The 20802-nt window shown below is 51.8% G+C and overlaps 8 protein-coding genes across 8 annotated transcripts; 3 read left to right on the forward strand and 5 right to left on the reverse strand.

Moving 5' to 3' along the window:
* Positions 1 to 204: 204 nt before the first annotated feature.
* Positions 205 to 4715, reverse strand: CC77DRAFT_955313 (asparaginyl-tRNA synthetase; the record flags this gene model as incomplete). Its single annotated transcript, XM_018535476.1, has 10 exons — positions 205 to 636; positions 688 to 1132; positions 1180 to 1236; positions 1290 to 1388; positions 1441 to 1573; positions 1633 to 1668; positions 1721 to 1790; positions 3117 to 4153; positions 4216 to 4333; positions 4387 to 4715. The coding sequence occupies 10 exons, from the start codon at positions 4713 to 4715 to the stop codon at positions 570 to 572; spliced, it is 2391 nt and encodes a 796-aa protein (XP_018389842.1). The 3' UTR covers positions 205 to 569.
* A 1268-nt stretch (positions 4716 to 5983) lies between these two features.
* Positions 5984 to 7406, forward strand: CC77DRAFT_1047060 (hypothetical protein; the record flags this gene model as incomplete). The annotated part of the gene is made up of 2 exons (XM_018527476.1): positions 5984 to 6431; positions 6489 to 7406. The coding sequence occupies 2 exons, from the start codon at positions 5984 to 5986 to the stop codon at positions 6920 to 6922; spliced, it is 882 nt and encodes a 293-aa protein (XP_018389843.1). The 3' UTR covers positions 6923 to 7406.
* Positions 7407 to 7937: 531 nt separating this feature from the next.
* CC77DRAFT_1016801 (hypothetical protein) lies at positions 7938 to 8962 on the reverse strand. The gene is made up of 2 exons (XM_018524282.1): positions 8305 to 8962; positions 7938 to 8252 (listed from the first exon to the last, which is right to left on the reverse strand). The coding sequence occupies exons 1-2, from the start codon at positions 8545 to 8547 to the stop codon at positions 8130 to 8132; spliced, it is 366 nt and encodes a 121-aa protein (XP_018389844.1). The 5' UTR covers positions 8548 to 8962; the 3' UTR covers positions 7938 to 8129.
* CC77DRAFT_928075 (hypothetical protein) lies at positions 8915 to 9570 on the forward strand (the record flags this gene model as incomplete). The annotated part of the gene is made up of 2 exons (XM_018534031.1): positions 8915 to 9162; positions 9216 to 9570. The coding sequence occupies 2 exons, from the start codon at positions 8915 to 8917 to the stop codon at positions 9568 to 9570; spliced, it is 603 nt and encodes a 200-aa protein (XP_018389845.1).
* Positions 9571 to 10811: 1241 nt separating this feature from the next.
* Positions 10812 to 14933, forward strand: CC77DRAFT_981491 (TPR-like protein). Its single transcript, XM_018536085.1, has 2 exons — positions 10812 to 12682; positions 12733 to 14933. The coding sequence occupies exons 1-2, from the start codon at positions 10892 to 10894 to the stop codon at positions 14839 to 14841; spliced, it is 3900 nt and encodes a 1299-aa protein (XP_018389846.1). The 5' UTR covers positions 10812 to 10891; the 3' UTR covers positions 14842 to 14933.
* Positions 14934 to 16149: 1216 nt separating this feature from the next.
* CC77DRAFT_1057648 (hypothetical protein) lies at positions 16150 to 16854 on the reverse strand (the record flags this gene model as incomplete). The annotated part of the gene is made up of 1 exon (XM_018528039.1): positions 16150 to 16854. The coding sequence occupies one exon, from the start codon at positions 16852 to 16854 to the stop codon at positions 16150 to 16152; it is 705 nt and encodes a 234-aa protein (XP_018389847.1).
* Positions 16855 to 16965: 111 nt separating this feature from the next.
* On the reverse strand, positions 16966 to 17475 carry CC77DRAFT_1057649 (hypothetical protein; the record flags this gene model as incomplete). Its single annotated transcript, XM_018528040.1, has 1 exon — positions 16966 to 17475. One exon carries the CDS (start codon positions 17473 to 17475, stop codon positions 16966 to 16968), a length of 510 nt encoding a protein of 169 aa, XP_018389848.1.
* Positions 17476 to 18011: 536 nt separating this feature from the next.
* On the reverse strand, positions 18012 to 20777 carry CC77DRAFT_1005434 (hypothetical protein; the record flags this gene model as incomplete). The annotated part of the gene is made up of 1 exon (XM_018523346.1): positions 18012 to 20777. The coding sequence occupies one exon, from the start codon at positions 20775 to 20777 to the stop codon at positions 18012 to 18014; it is 2766 nt and encodes a 921-aa protein (XP_018389849.1).
* Positions 20778 to 20802: the final 25 nt, after the last annotated feature.

The following is a 20802-nucleotide window of genomic DNA, read 5'->3' on the forward strand; positions in this document are numbered from 1 at the left end:
AACCCCGAAGGCTGAGCAGCGGCGACCATGGAAGACACTCTCTCCCAGCATTATCCACGCAGCTAGCCACACCTCACACTAACACATCAGATCACAGGGCAGTATCATCACTTCAACATTCGCATCTTCGCAATCACGCACGAGGAGGATGCATGTGCAATGGGTGGGGCCGCTATTTGGATCGCTGTTATCGATTATGCACCTGGATTGGACCGGATAGCGAAAATGCTGACGGGTCTTGAGCGACGCCAATACTGAATTTTCTCTATGATACAAGTACGCGCATGCCATCATGTGCTCGCACAACCAAGCATCCAGTACGCCACCAGATGAGCTTCCAGAAAAGCCTCTATGACTATACAATGGCAATGAAGAAGCGTCGCGACACAACCTTCTCCTCTACCCGCGCAACACAAAATGCTAGACCTAGCCTTGAATGCCCAGTACTGCTATGGTCACTGCTCTCCGCGACACCGCGTGTATATCGTTCCGTTGGTTATGCGCGTATCGTAGTATTGGAGGGCTCTCGTAACGGTTCCAAAAAAAGGATCTGTCAAATCGTCGTCTCCCTATATGGCAGTGGACGAGTTAGTGCTCCTCCGAATGAAGAAAGCCTTTGCCATTTCGTATGCAGACCTAGATGTTGTCAGATGGTTACAAGTTGGTTTTGTGCAGGTGGGGACTCACCAGCAAATCGCAGTGCTTGGCATGGTGGTGATAATACGGGGCTTCAGACCACGGAAGTATCCTCTATAGCCCTCCCTTTGATGGATTATCTTGGCCGCCTGGAAGAGGCCGGAGACGTTCTTCAACTCTGCGTCTCTCGCATTTCCGCGTGTTTGTAATAGCGTCTTGATGACATCGAGCGGAGTGGTGAGCCCCGCCGCAAATCCACCGGCGATACCTCCGGCGAAGCAGTGCGTGTAGGGATCGTAACGGCCGGTCGGGTTCATGACCTTTGACATGGATTCGTAGGCCATGAATTGCAGCGCGGTGAATGGCACCGTCATACACAGTGTAGTGGGGTATGAGACGTAGAATGCGCCGACTCCCTCGGTACGGAGAACCTCTCGGGCGCATTGAGGGACAGATTTGTAGACGGAACCATGCATTTGCATGCGTTGCTTTATGACTGCGAGGTTCAGTAGGCGCGGAGCGAAGTCGTAATGCGCATCTTACCGTCAAAAGGATTCATCAGCGCATCGCTGGAGATGGTGGCCGCAGCACCGCTGGCAGCTGTTGGTAGTCAGTAGCTGCCCCTTGTTTTACGTCGTATTGGTTGTGCGCACCTGCTGCAAGAGGATGATGCTCGTGGCTCTCTCCTTCGTTGCCACCGAGGGCGTGCTTGGTGGCTTCGTACGATGCAAAATAGACAGCATGGGCGGGACCTGCACGCTGTCAGTTCCGTCTACCCCCGACCTTTCACCCAGCGTTGCCTACCTGCACCCATCACCACACTCGAAAGCCCCCTCCACAATGACCAAAAGCCCTCTGCTCGCGATATAGTGACCATGGCGTTGGAGATGCCGCTATACATGGCGCTCGGCGACGGGTTGACGATCTGCATCCTGGTCTACCGGAAGTCAGCGCACTGTTGGCAGTGGACGAAAAGCTTGATAGAAAGCTGCGCACCTTGAGTAGATCGACTGGGTACATCACCGAGTGTTCCTATCGCCAAGTCAGTTGACATGTGCTCACGGCGGCGACGTCGGGGACGTACGGCGATGCCCGCAAATGCGCCCGCAAGCATATTCGCGGTGAGGGAGAAGTTTGGCGGGAGCGCTTCATAACTGGCGCGAAGGTCAGCGACAGGTGTATCCTATGTGTGGTGGTGCAATGGAGCTGTACTCGTGTTCTTCTTCGATAGGAACTGATGGCCGATCATTGGGGGCCATAAGTCGGCCTGTTACTGGCGCCGCGGATTCCAGGTTTGCGACTATGGTGGTATTTGTTTTTGGGCAAGATATGGCAGCTTCGGGCGTCGTTGCGAGAGGGCCAGGTGAGGTGAGTGGGCAATGGTTCGAAATTGAAGTTGTTACTTTTGTTTGCAACTAACGGAAGCGCGAGATGACTTCAGCCGAACGCCGAGACGTCAGACCTAAAATCCGGCGACTAGGTACTCTCTCTAGTATCTACTCTCATCGTACCCATGCCATCAACAGCGATGCCGGAGCTTGCACGGCAAACCTACGCATGCGCATGCCAGCCCATATACTGGCAAATTCTGCATCGTGATGCCCCCTGCAATCTGGCCACAGCTGGCCACTTGCCATGACCCCTCAAATGCGCAACGATGGTTGACAGGTGCCGCGGAGATCAAGTACATCATCAACGCGATAGCTAGACTCAGCCAAGGTGCCTCGGATGCGGGAGGGGAAATAGTTGGACTCAACTATATCTTATCAGATCATCTCCGCCCGCATACACCGTCCGCCACACGTCTGCGTCCTGTCCCCTACATGCTTGTACGCAAAGCCTGACTTCACTCACGATACCCCGCAAAGACGCCGGGTTTGAGTTAGCGCATCCAGAACCGCATGCTGAATAATGTCCGATCTTGGAATAGTTTGCATAGTGGATGTCAACTCAAGCTCGGTGCCGAGCTCCTGCTCGCTAAGTGCTCCTAGCACAGCGTCTAGTAAATGAGTAAACGACAAGCTTATATCTCCAGTCTGCGCTGAATAAACAACAGAGCAAGCCTGCACGCATTACTATAGACATCTGTGGGTGCCTCCAACATAATCGGTTGTGGATGGTCCGAGGTTATTATACTCATTTGCAACTATCATCAACCACCATGATCCAGCAGTTTGCCCATCGTACAAGTACAATGAACGCGCGGTTTTCATAACCTGCAACCAGCAATGCTATCCAGTCTATCTGCCATGGCACGTTACGAAGCAACATGTCCGCCAACAGCTGGCGATGCCGTGGTCCGGGACACCGGAGCTCCTTACATTTTGTTTGCGCATCAGCAGTCGCACCGCTTGTGCCACCGGGGGAAGCTGACTACGTCCCTGATGTTAGGCACACCAGCGAGGTAGCACAGGAGTCGATCGAATCCAAGACCAAAGCCTCCATGCGGTACACTGCCGTATCGTCGGAGGTCCACGTACCACTGCAAAGAGCCGTCTGATGCGTCGGTAGAGTCGTCCGACGCTTGTTGGAGGCCCTGTTCCTCCATGGATTTCAGAAGTTGTTCCAGTCGGTGTTCACGCATAGAACCTCCCACCAATTCACAAATCTCAGGTACAAGTAGGTCGAAGCATGCGACTGTCGGTGCAGCCGATTCATCAACAGTCAGATCATTTGACGGCGCCATGTAGAAGGGCTTGATGTTGCGTGGATAGTCAGTGACGAATATGGGTCCACCGCGTCCCAAGCTCTCAGCCAGAAATCGCTCGTGCTCGGTTTGTAGGCCGTCTTCATGACCAGGTGCATACTCGAATTCCACCTTGCCTTGAGCCACCGCGTCCTTGAGGTGCCGTATCGCAACCGCGTATGAGATTCGAGGCCATGGACCTTCTGCCAGCCCTTGCCACCGTTGTGCGAGGGTAGCGTGCGACACGGATGTGCTTTCTTGATCCTGGTCTCGTGCTCGCGCCTCAAGGAGCTCTTGACCTACAACTGACTCTTGTAACTTCAACGCAACAGAACGCAACATCTCTTCCACAACGTCCATGACGACATTGGCGTCGTCGACGAAAGCTAGTTCTGCTTCCAGCATGTAGAATTCGCTAAGATGACGAGCCGTATCACTCTTTTCGGCTCGAAATGTTGGAGACAGCGTCCAGACCTTGTTCACTGATTGAGCCAAAGCTTCTAGGTGAAGCTGGCTAGAAACGGTGAGGTATTTGGGAGAGCCGAAAAACATGTCTTCATGCTTCTTGATCCGGTTTGAAGAGGATTTGTCTGATGACGATGGTACCTCAGGCGCAACAGTAAATACCTCTCCTGCACCCTCGCAGTCGGAAGATGTGATGATAGGTGGATGACACTGAACGAAGTCATGTTCTGCAAAGTAGTTGGTCACTTGCGCAGTGACTAAAGACCTCAGCCGCAATATAAGAGAGTTGATTGGTAGTCGACTTCGAAGATGCGGGAGAGTGCGCAGAAATTCAGGCGATTGGTATTTCTTCTGGATTGGGTAGGCCTGCAATTGGAACACAGATCAGAACCCAGAGACTACTTCAATGCTCACTCGAACCAACTTACTGTAGCATCGTTCTCTCCCAGTATTTGCACTTGGTTTACTTGAAGTTCATGGGATTGGCCTTGACCTGGCGAGGGTGTCCACTTTCCTGTGACCGTCACTGCAACACCAGTGGAGAGACTGATAGCACAGCATGTCAGTACTTACAGATCATATGGAAGTAGACTACTGACCCTTCCGCTAGTTGGGGAGGCAGCACTGCCTGTACTGTCTGCAGGGTCGAGCCATCTCCTATGGCAGCAAATGCAATACGCTTTTGCTTGCGCACTGTCCGCACATAGCCGTTTATCGTCAGCGCCTCATTGTCCCGTGGAGTCCGCTGAGCGGAGATTGATTGTGGAGATGGCCTCAGCAGCTCAGCAATATTGCTTGGGCAGAAGGTTGAACTGCAGCGAGGACGACATAGTGATAGCGCATGTGCGCAAGGCAAAGCGGTTCCCCGGTTTCGAAGTAAGTACTGGGGGCGGACAACACTCCTTCGAACGGGCAGGAGCCAACTCATTTACGCGTCGGCAAATTTCGATCAGCCAGTAGGAAATGTGCGGTGTGCTCTGTAGCGTAGCAACAGCTGCCTCTATCGGTATGCTGTCTATGAAACCTAAGAAAAAACGTACAGACGCTTTGACCATGCGCTAGGATCTGGCGGGCCTCGCCCGTACCGTTCTTGTGGCTCGTTAATCGTGACTGTAACACTTCAGCCATGGCTGAAACACTATGTGCTCCAAGGACCGACCATGAAAGTGCACGAGATTTGTGACCCATGAACATAGCGCCGATGGACTTCAGAGCCTGGTGTCGTGTTGTTCTTCTTGGTGGCCCTCTTTACCATCATTGGACGGGCCAGCTTCTTCTTCTACTCCACCCCCAGTCAGCACACCAAGACACGCCCCACCAAGCGAGACGGCTGTTTGTACAACTCCCATCGTGTGCCGAGATGCTGGAAGCATGCACCCGTCATAAGGGCGGCGGACTTGTTCGTTACTGGACGTTTTCGTGTAACATCCGCTGGCGGTGAGAAAGACGCCTCGTAGAACGCCAACACTCCAGCAAAGTACATCTACCCTGCATCCGGGATCTTAGCGCCGACGCTATCACTGCGACGCTATATCGTGCAGGATCTTGGTTAGCAGCTGTCATCATCGGCTTGCTCAACGCCGCCAGATCTTTCTAAACCGCTTTTAACTCTATGCAGATCGCTTCAAGGTCTGGACGATCGATCCAGCCACACATCCCTGTTCCAACAACTCCCAGAAACCCGACACGGCACTTAGTGGCTTCAAGGTACCTGGCAGCTATGTGGGTGCACAGCGTCGCCCCCAGGACCAGGATGGATTTTCAATCACACGGCGCGGCTGCTACCGGGCATCGACCACTGTGCCTACCCTAAATTGCTTGGGCATACGACTCATGTCCCATCCTCCTGCAGGTTTGCGCTACTGCTGGTGTAGATGCCACCCGCGATGACTGCATCCAACAGGGGAGGGCTCGATTCCCGCAGACGACTACCGTTTTGGTAACTGGCGCAGCGGAAATGCGCCAGCTTAGTCTCCGGCTGGATCTGGAGCCATTATTTAGCTGCGTTATCACACGCTCCTGAGTAGTTGCTCAAGTGATATACTACCCTCTTGTCGGTAGGGTCATAGACTCCTCGCCGTTTCACCCCGCCCCTCCCTACTTTCAGGCCATCTCACGCTGCAACTATACATCCTTCCAATCTACGCACAGTTATACAAGAATTCATATCAAAGCTGCTCATAGTATTTCATTATCATGCCGCCTTCAAGACCCAAGCCGTCAGAGATAGCAGCCGAAGCAAAACGGATATGGATGCCACATATCTGGAAACACTACATTCGAGACTCCAAGACCTCATACCTATATCCAGACTCAGCACAAATAAGAATCAACGTGGACAAACGATCATCACAACGCACAAGAGTAGCAGTCATGGAAGGTGACCCAGTGAACTACGCTTTGGGCTGGTATCAAAGCGCGGTCAACGCAGATTCAGACTGCAAGCGAATTCCAGTGATCAACGTAGCGAACGAGAAACGCGCTGGAGGTGACTGGGAATCCGGGCTTATGGCACCAGAAGAATGTTTCGCGAGGAGAAGCAATCTCGTACATGCTCTAACAATGCCATGGAACGCGCAATTGGGCCGAGAAGAAAACTACTACCCAATACCACAGACAGGCGGCATCTATTCCCCTGAAGTCTGTACGTTGAGATAACAGCAACGCTCGTCTCGAGTCACAAGTCACTAACGGGCCGCAGTTGTGTTCCGAGCAGGCCCAGATCAAGACTATGCAACCTTTACAGACATAGCCTCTCTACCCGTAATATCGGTTGCACCCGTGCGACGTCCCAAGCTCGACGAGAGCGGATGCAAATACTCGTTTGCACAAGAAAAGGAGCTCATGAAGGAGAAAATGCGGGCAGTATTGCGAATCGCATCCTACTGCGGGCACAGGAACTTGGTGCTGGGCGCTTTCGGCTTAGGGCCTATATTCCGCAACCCAGCACAGGAGGTAGCGCGAATGTGGAGAAAACTACTCTTCGAAGAGGAGGAGTTCCATGGCGCATTCCAGGATGTCGTGTTTGCTATTGACAGTAGTATGGTTGGGTCGCCGAGCAAAGGGTGCGCGTCCGATGTGGAGATTTTTAGGCGCGAGTTCGATCCTGCGACTATTTGGCCGACCAAGTGGTGACAGACGTCCTCGGCGACGACGCCGACAGTAAAAGTAATCGACTAACAGCAACGCAAACTTGGTATGGATAGCATGGGATATGGTCACGAAGCATACGAAACCGAAGCACACGAACCGACACGCACACACATACACACATACACACGAGGGCAGGATCCTTCAGAGACACACCAACCCAATAGAGGGGTAAAACAAGCCACTTGACTCGGATGAAGTCTTGGGATGGTGGGGTGGGGGTTCTCAGTATGCACAGATAACCGAGAAAAAGCTCAGATCTCGCCGACCCGAGGACTCGAACCAGGCGGCGCACTGCTGCTACTGCCGCTCGATTCTGCGGCTAAAACCTGCACGTTCTAGTAGCCAATCAGTATTAATGAACAATATTGGGTAACATGTTGTCTTGCGGTCAGATATTTGTCATGTTCTTGCACTTTGCTAGTTTTGTGCGTGTAGGATTTTGGACTTGACGGGTCGATGCTGATGCTCTCGATGATTAGGCTTTTGTGCTGATGAGGGGTTGTACGGAACAGAGTTGAAGACTTGCACGTCCCCCCCCCCTCAACAGCAGAGTTTCTGCTGTCAGCAACAAGGCTCGGGCAAAAGGAAACTGCCGACAAATGTCCACATGCGTTTCGAGGTATGGTGGCCGACAGAAGTTCACAGCAAGCCAAGACGCGGCCTGACCTACACACTCGGGCTACGATTCTGCAAGTCGAAACAACTCCCGCGCGTAGGCTTGCACGGACAAGCTAGGCCCCGCCACTCCCCGATTCGTCCTTGGGTCTATGCGACGAACCCCCCTTCATGCAAGGAGTAAACTTGACAGGTGCGGCTCGACGCTTCGAATACCTAAGCTACATCGGTCAGCGTTCCCAAGACGCAGTGACGACATTATGCGAGCCTAGTCACAACTTGAGTAATGTAGTGTGCTAGACCTTTGGTTCGGGTTACAGCTCCGCGCGGAGGGTGTGAGGTTCATGCACGATCATTTGTTCTGGAGGTCTGAGGTAGAGGCGATGTCTTGCATGGGATTCGACGAGATAGTGTATGAGTGACATATTCGCTTTAGTGTAGAAAGTCTAGAATTGCAGGGGAAACCATTCTGTGTGGCAGCTGCAAACGCTTTTTTCCGAGCGCTTTGAGAGTAGTATACATGTTGTACATTGGTCATGAGCGGCGTTATTAAGACTGTCGGGCCATGCTTCATCTACTTGTTCTGGCCCGGCAGTGGTAGTTGCGGCGCTGTAATTTCTCCGCCTTGCATCTCAATCTTTTTGATTGTCTGTTCTCTTTGGTAGTTTACAACTCGTTGCTTCTTGAAGTATTCGACCTGCAGCAGACTGTTAGTGTAATGTGGTTGCCGTGCAGAAAATTCTACGTACCCAGCTGTGTGCGCAATTCTTCTCGAACTCCTGGTCAAAAGACGCGCAGAAGCTTGCGGCCTTGTCCCTGCCGGATTTTGAGTTTATGCTATCCAAGATGTTGTTCTTGTCGAGACATTCGAAAAAGGCGTCGCGTGCTGCATAGCATTGCTTCCGGTTGGATCGTGACGGTGACTCGAATGCGCCGCCGTCTGTCTTCTTGACACCGCCGTCGTCCTTGGAGCTTGAGCCGAACCAACCCATGGCTGTGATTTTCGAAGGTTGCGGAGAAGATGCGGAGGTGGAGGCGACTGTCGCAGCTGGCGCGGGAGTCAGTGGCACGGGAGGCGAGTGTCACAGGAGGCTGTTCGGGGTGGCTGCGTACGTCGGGAGGGGATGCTCGAGATCAGACTATGTAGGCTTGGTAGAATTGTTGACAATACACGTCCAACAGCGCAATCATCTCGAATCCGTGCTTGGCGGGCCCAAAAGCTATGACATCGGCGCTGACTGCCCACGTTTCGCCGAACGGTTACGGGAACCCGTCAATCAACAGGCAACCTTGCACCTACGATCAATCAACCCTCCGCCTCCCCTTGTGCTCATGTCATAGCGCACCGCCTGCGTATTGATGCCACGCCGACGCCGCCCTCCACGACCTGGCGCACTTGCGGATCTGTCCCCGACCCGCATACTCTCCCAGATCCTACTGCTGCAACTTGCCTACTATGCATGCGCCGGCATCCTTATTGTCTTTACCGCGCTGGTAGCGGGCAAGGAGGTCAGCACCGATCTCTTGTTCGGCTGGCAAGGTCTACGCGGCGATACCACAATCGGATGGACTCTGGGTCTGGTCTGGGTGCTGAACAGCCTCGCCTGGTAAGTGCTGCGACGCGCTGGTCCCAGTCATGCCACCATCTAACACGCTGCAGTGCCATCTTCATACTACTTCTCATCGCCCGCTCCAAACTCGTTCTTGACTTCGCCCTGACTGTACACTTTATCCACTTGATTGTCACCTCCTTGTACACCCACGCCATACCCGCCAACTTGTTCTGGTGGGCGCTGCAGATATGTAGCGCCACCATCATGACTTCGCTAGGCGTATGGGCATGCCAGTGGCGGGAACTGAGGCCAATCAACTTTGGCAGCAAGAAGCCGTCGCCATCACAACCAGCCGCAGAGGACGAGGGTGGAGAGTCTAGGGGAAGAGGCAGAGGCAGAGGGAGAGACGGCGCTGGTGAATACGAGATGGTTGGTATGGGCGAGGGGGACAACAACGTCTGACCACATGTCAGACCTGCATAAACGGCGTTTTGCTTCACGAGGCCATTGAGGGCCATTGTACTATACCCTGACAAAGCATGCGTCATTATACATTAACATTTGCCTTCTACTTCTCTCCCATCTCTGGTCTCCGTTACCCTGTCATCGACACTCGTAACTCTCTACTCTTCTGCCTCCGAGAAACCATCTGGAACTACTATCATCGACTTGGACGGTTCCATCTCTTATTGCAAACCACGGCAACACCTTAAGCTCCATTCCCAAGTCCACTGCTTCTTGCTCCTCCGCGCTAATTTTTGGTATGATTCTGCATATAACCCTGTCAAGCCTTGTCTGTGATATCGATTGGCCCTGTTCGGTGGCTGTTGTGATCTCTATAGTGCTCAGCTGATTCGGAAAGTTTACGCCTGGCGATTTTTGTTAAAGCAGGCCAAAATGGAGCCTATTTGATGCAGCCTACCCGAAAAGACAGGCGTATGTAAAGGTATCTCAACATGATGCTCCACATCGCTTTCGCTTTCTCTTAACGCCAACAGGACGCGGGTGTTTTGCGATTGCGTTCGATGGCCCTCGTGTTCTGGAAGGAGAGGCAACTGTGTGTCATGTTTCGGTATGTTGAGAGCGGATGCGGTGAAACATATCGACAGCATGATGAGGAAATGTCCGGATAACATGGTCGTGATGAAGATAGAAACAACAATCGCAAGACATATGAGGTGATAAGGTATATGCTTCAAAATAGGCTGATGCGGGCGCAATGACTATCCAAGAGTGCAGTCACGACGGCGAATCCTAACAAGACAATAATAGACCCTTCCAAGATTCAGGGTTGGCATCTATTCTATATACAGTCGGCATCTTACCTGAAACACTTACAAGGGTTGCTAAACTAGTGGTCGGGAAAGCGGTTGGGCCTGCCCGAGCAGCAGGCCAGAGGTTCCGACTGCTTCGTTCTTCTTCGTGGTGACCTTTTCTCTTCTTAGTCCGTTGGTACACCTTCCAACCTCTCTATGCTGGGTATAAAGAAGAAGTTGGTAGGGTATGACAAAAAAGACTTTACTGCAAGGGTCACATCGGATTCTAAAAGACGGGATCTAAGGAAAGCCTAATTGCTGAAGGGTCTCATGTGTCAGGGACGTACTGGATATTGGCGAGATGCACGCTATGTGCTAGCGCAAGGCACGTGCGCCAGGCTTTGCAACGGCTACAATCCCTGCCACCAAGCTTCCATCACCATCGCCATTTTCTCGGTACTATATACCACAATGATTGATCACTAACAAGCCTGAACTAACGCAAGTGCAACACAATCAAGCTCATAATGAACCCCAATAATGGATACTATGGGCAGCAGTGGCCTCTGGTGCAGCCGTCGAGCAATAGACGTTTCTTACCCGTTGCAGGTACATTCGGAGCTGCTGCACCAACCTTGATGCAACCACATGTACAACATGGCAGGCAACAATACCCTGTACAATTCCCGCCAAATGCAGTATTTCCTCCTCAGGAAATATATCAACTCCCACCTCCATTCCAGCATCCGCTTCACCATCAACCGCCAGCCCGGAGTCCTTTCATACCTCTTATTCCGCTCAGCGCTGTAGAGGATCTGGAAGAGGAAGAGCCTCCTCCTTTCACCAGTGGTGGATTCCAGGACCCGTTCAATAGAGCCTATGCTACCAGCGGACCCGCGGTCTTCGAAGGGTTCATTCCAGCAAATCCCGGACAAGAGGATGATGATGAGTTTACCAATGCGACCGGATTCCGAGATTCGCGCTACGACCGCGACTTCGACAGTTCGGATTCCGAGCAGGATGATTGGCGACGTGCCATGGAGGAAGACGAAGAGCTCGCTCGATACGAGAACAAGGATGATTCAGAGATCGATGCAGACTACGAATCAGAAGATGCACAAGAAGACGAAGGTGACCCAGATGAGATGGAGCTAGGTGTCGAATTCGAGGATGTCGAAGAGCGAACGAAATACAAGAGAGGGAAGAGCAGAAGCAGAGGTGCACTCCAGGTTGCAGTAACCCCTAGTATCATACCTGCCAGAGGGCGACGTGGTGGGAAACGAGGTCGGCCTTCGACTCGAGGCCGTGGTGGTCGAGGTGGCAACAATGGTGCTAGACCAACGCCTAAAAAGAAGCGAGGCAAGCCTGGAAGGGAAAAAGGTCCTAGAGGACCTCGACCTGTTGCCGACCCAGGCGCAGAATGGAAGTCGTTGCAGCAACAGGCTAACGCAAAGTTCATCGCAAGAGACTATGAAGCTGCCCTTGTGTTCGCTCAGCAGGCTATTCAGTTGAACCCAGAAATCTTTGATGCTTACAACATCGCATCGGAGATCTATACCGAGATGGGTCGGGAGGAGGACTCACTGGCTGTACTACTGGCTGGTGCGCCAACCAAGCGTGATCCTGGTCTCTGGCAGTATATCATTGAGCGCATACAACAGCTCGATCCTGAAAAGCATCCACAATTTACAGATGAGAACAAGTCGGCTGCCATTCTTCCGTGTTTGAACGAGATTATCTTGCTCAACAACGATTATGAAGCTCGTAGTCACAAGCTCGAGATCGAGGCACAACTAGGTCGTTCGTCCAAATGCGTAGCGCTCGGTCTGAAGATGCTCAAAACACGCAAGGAGCAAGGAGAAGACCCTGATACGAGTGTACTGAAGATTATGGCAATGATGGGTACTGCCTCTCCGAAACAGACTAGAATACATCTCAACAAGCTGCTGAACAGCTTCGAAGAGGCTATTGATGTGTTCACACAGCCTGACCGGGATCCGGTCAACAATGAACTTGATTGGGAACTAATCAATATCTATCTCGACCTTTTGGATCGAGCGGGTAGCTACGAAGCAGGTGTTGTACGACTGAAGGAGCTTGCCCGGTGGAAGCAGGGTAGGCGTTCTGAGACATTCTGGGACAAACTCGAAGACGACTGTGAATTCGACATCGAAGATGAGCCGAGACGCGTTACTGTGCCTCCGTTTGTTCGAAAATCGCAGGATGCTACATACGGCTCAACTCTACCATTGGAGATCAGAGTGAAATTAGGCTTGTTCCGGTTGCGCAGGAGCAAGGACGACTTTGAAGAAGCTATGGTAAGCCTCGAACTCGTGCTACATTCTGGACGTTACTGACGAACATCTAGCACCACCTTGAAATGTTGGAGCCGGACAACCATGGTCCTGAGGCTCTGATTTGGGACTACGAAGATCTATTCCGTATAATTGGCGATGCTCTTCACGCTACAGGCAACGATGACCATGCGCTGCGTTTCTACGAGCCTCTATTCGACAAAAACTCTAACGAATTCAACCTGCAAAGCTACATTGGCCTGCACACATGCTTCAAGAATCTAGGGAGGGCTGAGAGGGCGGCAGAGGTCATTCCGATCTTGAAGAAGTGGCCGGCAGAGAACTACGATGACCTCGCTGTCCTTGCAAAGTTCTTCGAAGATCAGGGCATGTGGCAGGAAGCTGGTCAGCGTGCTGAGACTATCTACCGCGACAAGTACGGCCACAAGCTCAAAAACCTGGGTTTCCAGGCATATGATGAGCTCAGAGTATACTACTATAACCAGCGAAGGCAAGCTCGTGGTAGATATGGCGTTCGAAAGAGTACGGTTCGGAGGAATAGGAAGAGGATGCAAACAGCTACCGGGCAGACCGGTGAAGACGAAGATTCTGTAGATGAGAACGGCAACAAGGAACTCCCTCCACTTGTCGCCCCGACCGAACGTCCTAAGAAGGGTTTCTTCCGCACGAAAAGAGCGAAGGCGCCAAAAGTTCAGGCTTTCTTAGCTGTTCGTGATGAAGATGCTGAGCAGCTTCCCGATATCGAACCGAGACGAACTACACTTGAAGGTACCGACGTGCCGTATCGAGCGATCAACAACAGACTGTTTCGTAACAAGCTTCAGAGACTGGCAACAGATTTTGCCGACGACCTCAAAGCCGCTCGAGCTCAGCATCGGGAGATCGTCTCGAGTTTCAAGCGACTAGACGAAATTTGGGAAGCGGCAGAGGAAAGAGACGAGGTTGCCGTACACGAGGTGTTGTCCATCACTCGGGAGCTCATCGAAGAATTCTCTACGTTCGACTTGTTCTACTCGAACCGAAAGGAAGACCTAATGACTTACTTCCGACGAGTTACGGGTGGCGATCTATGGAAAGAGTCTTCGCTAATGGTACTTGCTGTAGTAGCGAACAATGTCGAAGACGGTGAAACAGATCCTGAGCTAAGAGAGCGACCAGATTCAGCTCCGGTTGACTTCTGGGGCATACACTTCGACAAATGGTGTGATGCGTTCGGTCGCTATGCTATCCTGCTCGCCAGCGAAGGAGATGAAGAACAGTGTTTCGCTACACTCGATATTGCCACTCAAGCCAACGTCTTCCATCGCTCCCGAACCTACCACCAACAACTACAATTGTGTCGCCTTACTTGCGCTCTAGCAGCAGACAATTCACGTCAGGCATCTGTAGCGACGCGCTGGCTCCTAAAAGAGTACCCTTTCGGGACAGACCTCTTCCGTCTTTATGGTGCCGTTAACCGTCTATGTTCCTTCCCCGAAGGATTCGCGACTGGCCCTGCGTACAAAGTGCTTATGCGCTACATCAAGACTATCGACTACGCGCTCCTGACCCCAGCACAGCGCGCCGCGTATAATTTCCGCGATACAAAGAACAGCAAAGGAGGTTTCAGAAACAACATCAACGTCGAAGATGTCGACAGAGCCAAAGACCACGATCCCGCACTCTTCGCGTTGTATGGACATGTTTTGATGTGCGGTGGTAGTTATGTGGCGGCGCTGAACTATTACTTCCGTGCCTTTACCATCTCGCCTGAAGATCCAGTATTGAATCTAAGTATTGGTGTTGCTTACGTTCAACACGCCATGAAACGGCTCTCCGAAAACCGGCAATACCAGATTCAACAGGGTCTGTCGTTTGTGTACAGATACTATGATCTCCGCAGCAAGAGCCCGCATGCAATCCATCGGCAAGAAGCGGAGTACAACGTGGGAAGGATGTGGCATGGGCTGGGTCTTGTCGCGCTAGCGCTTCCAGCGTATGAAAGGTGCTGTGCGCTTAGTGATGACGTTAAACAGGAGGCAGGAGATCGGTGCCAGGACGGCAATTGGGGGTACGAGGATTTCAGCACGGATGCGGCGTTTGCAATGCAGAGCATCTATGCCATCAGCGGTAATTTTGAGGGCGCTCTGGATGTTACAGAGAGGTTGCTCGTCATTGAGTAAAGAGAAAAGGGCCCGTGTCACCCATACGTGACTTTGTTCTTCCTCCCACAGACCTAAATCGAATTACACATGAATATCGCCCCCACGCTCACTAGCGGGCCATCTGTCGTCTTTCTTTCTTTCTTTCCCACATGTATCCACACCAATACGTTTTCCAAGAAATGTGATCCGACTTGCATATAGATTATGCAAGGGCGCCTTAATGCATCCGATACGAAAAGCACCGGGAGATGGATAAGTTCCTCGCTTATCGATCCCGTGTATACACGCTACTGCAGCTTCAACTGCACTGCGCCCCATATCCGCGTCCGCGCCTGCAAGCATGTATGCGGCGCGGCAGACAAATTCTTTATTCGGATATGAAAGATCCCGAAACTTATAAACATGCCCTTATGCAAAGCCGTTTGTGAATGCCTAATCTACAGTGACTGATTTCTGTTGGCTAAAACATATCTTTACGAATCCGCCATCGTGTGTCCGAGGATTCTAGCTGCCTGTGGCGTGTCTAATGGCGCAGCTGCGGTGTTTGTAGACAACTTTGGAAGACTGGAGTGCTCACATTCAATTGCATGGGCAGTATGTGTAGATCTGAATGAGACCAAGGACATATTGATTCGTTGGTACGTCGAGCAGCAGTATCAGACTGACCCTGAGCCATCCTTTGTCAGATTGGCCGTCCAACATCATTCTCAACCCCAACGAACAGCCGCCAACAATGCTCTGCAATGGCTTTACCCCAAAACACAACAACTAATACACGCACGTAGTATTTCCCATCTACTGTAACCCGTACGTTTCCTGCTCGCTGCCAATCCGAAGAAGCCGCCAAGGTTCTCCGCCAATATACCGAACCCCAGGTTCGCCATCGATTCAGGTTCGTGTTTGGAGCTGAGTCTGGGAGCAAAACTCGTGCCGAGTCTTCTGACGTGTGATGCGGCGGATGATTAGACGTGAGATCCAAGGGCTGATTTGCCGCGGGCGCTCGAATTCGACCTAGGCAAGACGTCAGTGGTTCTTTCATGGCCAAGCCAGAAACCAGGCTCATGCGTGTGAGATTATTTGCGACCGGAGCTACACTACCTTGTAGAGTCAAATCGTCTGAGTTTGGTTAGCGCAGTCTGGTCGAAACATTGAGGAAGAACCTGCGGTATCCTGGGTCCGACCATCGCCTCCCTTGAGTCCAGCTTCAAAAGTCGCATGCCGCCGACGCCCGTCATCTGAGCAGCCGATAGCACCGTTGTGCTCTCCAACAAAGTGCTGGCCTTCAACATGGCTGAAGACGACACAGAACCATCTCCTCTGTGTTGCTCAACACGACTGTCGCAGTCGAATAGATCCTTGAGTTCTCCCGAGCCGCCGCAATCCACCGTATCCTCCAGTTCGCCTTCCTCTCGACCTAATCCTGCTCGATATCTCCACCCAAAGCTCAGTCTGCTCCTTGTGTGATACCGAAGGATGAATGCCAGGCACTTTGTATATTGACCATTCGGCTCGTGTTCCTCTACCGCTATTCGCAGCTGCCCATACTGAAGGCTTGACCATGTACAGGAGGTTCGAATGGTCTTCGCGAGGTTGAGAGATATATCGTTCGGGTGAAATATCATCGCGATTCGAAGTATCCCAGTCGTTCCATGGATTCTCGTAGAGTTCTTCAGCTACCAGCCACCGTGTGTAGGCAATGTTTTCGCTGTTCAAACAGGATTGAGGTGAGCCGGTGCGAAGGGTGCGCGACGCGGATATGTCGCTCGTACTCCCGAGGTCACTTCCATCAGCCTTCCCATGCAGATCTCGCTGCCTCCACTGATCCAAAGCTCTCTTAATACCCTCCGCAACCAATTCAAACAGCATCCTGTTGACTAATCGGACTGGACGCTGGAGCGCAAAGTCAAGGTATATGAACCAGTACGACCTTGGCGTAAAGAACACTCCCATGAACTCGTTTTTCACGGTAAAGCTGTCGCCATTCGGATCCGGATTCGCGAAGCGCTTGACTGGATAGAGGAAGCAGACCATCCCCACCCACGTGAAACTTATCATGTAGAAGATATCGAGTGGAACTCCCAAGAGAGCCTCTAGGGACCACCATCCGTCCCGGGGTGGCATGTAATATTGGCACGGCCACCGCTAGCTAAAACAATCTCGAGATACGAGGAAGTCATGATCGAAATTGGCTGAAGGGATGGAGAAAGGAAGTGTGATGAGAGTGACGGGCCACTCTTGGAGATGAGAATGCCAGTACGCGCGTACGAACTCGCACTCGGAGAGTACCCAAAAGGACATTGCGAAGTGGAGAGTGCATTCTTGAATGATTGCGCTAATGTCTTTGGCGAAGGTAATGTCTTTGGCGAAGGTAATGTCTTTGGCGAAGGTAGGTGGGGAGCCAAGGTAGGTTCGTGTCCAGATTGCGATCTGACCGAGGTGGAAAGGCGTCATCGAAAGTAGTATTGTGTATGATGTGGGAGGACTCGGGTCTACGTATGTTGGACGTTGATCGTTGGCATCGTTGCTAGAGTGGTCGTTTATACTATAGAACCTCAGGACGAAGACCAAGGGAAGTGCCATCCAGATTAATTGTGCGGGAAGCGCTATCCAGAGTAATCGTACGTCGATGTCGGCGTCACGTAGAGGTCGCATTTGGAAGAGGGATACCGATTGTAGGGATAACAAGCAGTAGACCGCGAAGCGAGTCTTTGTTGGTATCTCGTAACGCGGAAACATTTGCGAGGCGTGCACGTGAATCGTGTGACAAGTGATTACAGAGAGCGGCATCACGATGCTCGCAACTGGCAATGATGAGGGTAGAATGCGCTCGTTCTGCAGAGGTGCAGTCGCCGAATTCGAAAAAGATCCGTTGTGTCGTACGATGTTATTGCAGCGGGGCTAAACACAGCTGTCGGGCAAGTTGTGATGAAGAAGAAGTGTTGAAGTGCATGAGGCGCGCGAATTTTGGCAGCGTTGACTATTGTAGCTTGAGTTCTTTGGTAGCGACATCTTCGAGCCGTGGTTAATTCGTTCGTATCTGAGGCGGTGAGGCGTGCGTTATTGATGATATGTACGTTGTACACTCATTTAGAGTTTTGTACTGAGAGAGGATAGTGGAATGACATGACATATGCATTGATGTGCGCCTCGCGATGAACAGGGGCACTAGCATACCTACAAAGAATCTCTCATTTCCTGACGCTCCAGACATCGCCACCCATGCTAACAACCTTGCCATCGACTTCTAATTCGCCCAACAACTTCTTCACCTCTTCAGGTCCAAACGGGAATCCGCCTTGAACCATCATCCGCATCATCATAGCTATGCGGCCCACATTCATATTACCCTGATTTGTTAGCATCCCCAATATGAAGGCCGTATAGACATCCTTCTTCTCCTCTAGCATCTCGCTTTGCGACTTCACGGTGTTGTTTGTAGCGTTGGCTTGGATTGTAGCTAGTTCTTCTGCTGCGGCTGCAGCGTCGGCATCATGCGCACCAGTCTTAGATGTGGGTTTAGGGAGGGACTCGATAACAGAATATGTGGATGGGACGTGGAAGCGGAGGACGGATTTGCCCACCCAGAAGGAGAGGGCTTGGTGTACGAGGCTTTCGTCCATCTCCAGCATCTCTTCTAGCTGAGACACGCTGCGTGTTATACCCTCGCCGCCTTTGTCTGCATGCTTTGTTTCCTCGTCGGGCTGAGGTTGGAAGGCATAAATTACACTAACTTGCCAGGGTGTGAGATGATCAAAGTCCTCAGTGCGGTCGTCAAATGTGAGGGTTATGGAGCCGTCGCCCAAGGCATTCATCCACCGCAGTTTGCGCATTCCTTTGATACGCTCGAAACGTGACTCATATTCCTTCTGTAATGCATCAATCTGCGCAGGTACGCGGAATGTGTCGTCGCGAAGCTGGGGCCAGAAGAATGATGATAAAATCTGTGCGTTGAGGGTGGGACCAGGGGGTGTTGCGGCACTGGAGGTAGAGGGAGTGATGTTTCGAGTTAACCGTGTTGGCCTTCGGGGCTGAGGTGTCCGCGGGTGTTGGCCATCTGGCGTTCGAGGCTCTATGCTACGGTGATCTGGCGTGACAAGTGATGCTGCAGTTGGTACATTGATTGTCGTGCGGATGGTACCGTTGATACGCTTTGATTCTAAAACATCTCGCAGCATGACTTCGCAAGCCTGCAGCTTGTCGTCGCCTAGCCGCACTTTGATGAGCTCCAAAAGTCGGATTTCTTTCTCATACTCAGGGTCTTGACATCTAAGCAAGTGGTCTCCATATATGTTCTTCAGCTCATTGATAAAATCCTCTCGCTCCCAGAGTGTTAGCAAAAACCATATCACATCCTCGACCTTTGACTTTTTATAGTCTGGTGATGCGTCTTGTGGAAGCGGCTGCCAGTTCATGTCATTCCAGTTGAGCTCCTCATCAGTATCCTGTCCGTAGTTTGCGAACGGCTTTCCCATCTCACTAGCAATCTCATATGAGAGCTCGCTGTTCGATGAGAACTTACTGCCCGTCTCATCGCTGAGATCAGTAAGTAGACTTGATATGATGATTCGTGCTGTATCTTCACGCTCTTTTAGGTACCGCCTGATCGGTCTAGCTACGCGCTCTAAGAGTACGCCCTTAGGTTCTAGCTCGTGGAACGATCGAATGATGAATATGTAGACGTTCAGTATGTAAGTGGTCGTAGCCCCAGGATGTAATAGTCGTCTCGATACTTGCTGGGAAAAGCTTGAAGTAAGATGCTGCTTTGCGTTCGAAACTCGTAGATACTCTTTGATGTCCAGAATGGCACCCAGACTCTTGTCCCAGTTGATGACAAAATCGAACAAGTTGTCGACTCTTGCTCGTCCCAACCTACCCAGCGCCATCTCTTGCCATGAGGTCAGTTCAGTGGTTTGGATATTGCTCTGCTCGCACCGCAGACATTCCAATACCAGTTCGACAAGCGGACAGAAGCCGTCTTGAATCCACAACCTTAACTGCGGCACGATGGACTTCTTGGAGTACCAATCTACCTTTAAGTAGTGGCTTGTAATGAAGGAGTCAAACAGCTTATTCATCGCATGCGCGAAAGCCTTCTGTGCACTATCACCACCAAGCCCAACGCGCTCGAGGCTTTGTAGCAGCATGGTCATCCGCTTCCTGAACTCTTGTGTGTTCTCGGGTGTGGTACTCGGCTGCATACCGTCGTTTCGGGTATATATGCGAAACAATCGGCATCCTGCGTCGTAAAGAACATAGCTCAGCGTTTTCCCATATCGTTGTAGTGGCAGACAATGTGCAAAGACAGCTTGTACATCCCGGCGGAACTTCCAATCGGCTACACTCGCAGTATCTGAGTCAGCTATCTGTGTAGATCTGCTCGGCCGAAGGGTCGTATTACTGGCGTTCTGCCGCACAAGGGGCAGCAAGTGCTCGGTGAAAGGTTGGAGATACGCGTTCTGCACTTGCTCGAGGATGCGCTGGGTTTCATCAAGAATATCCCACGACCGCTCGAGTTCAACCTCGTCCCTCCATAGATCTTCTAGCACTGGCCGAACGTGGTTCGCAAAGTGTAACCTGCACTCATTTGTATACCATTCAACCAGAGTCTCTTCCTTTCCATCATCACTCTTGCCCTCTCCATTCAACAAAAAGCTCAGCGCTTCTTCGACTTCTCTATTCTTTTGTGTTCTCAAAACGCAATTGACGTCTTTTGGTAAACTCAGGAATCGTGTTGCGCAGCTCCATGCTATGTTGCGCTTGACTGCTCTGTGTTGTCCCTGGCCCTGTGCTTGCGCTGGCGTCCGGCTCTCAGAATTCCGCAGAGCATAGGGACTCCCAAACGAGGTACCTGGCGCTATGTGACCCAAATCCGGTGTCGCAACCGGCGTCGGCGTGCTATGTGAGAAGGAGAGGACTGGGAAGACGGACGCGAAGACGAGGGTCGAATGGTCCATGGCGGGACGGAGACGCTGGGGGCCC

The sequence above is a fragment of the Alternaria alternata genome (genome assembly GCF_001642055.1).
Source record: "Alternaria alternata strain SRC1lrK2f unplaced genomic scaffold CC77scaffold_3, whole genome shotgun sequence".
NCBI lineage: Eukaryota > Fungi > Ascomycota > Dothideomycetes > Pleosporales > Pleosporaceae > Alternaria > Alternaria alternata.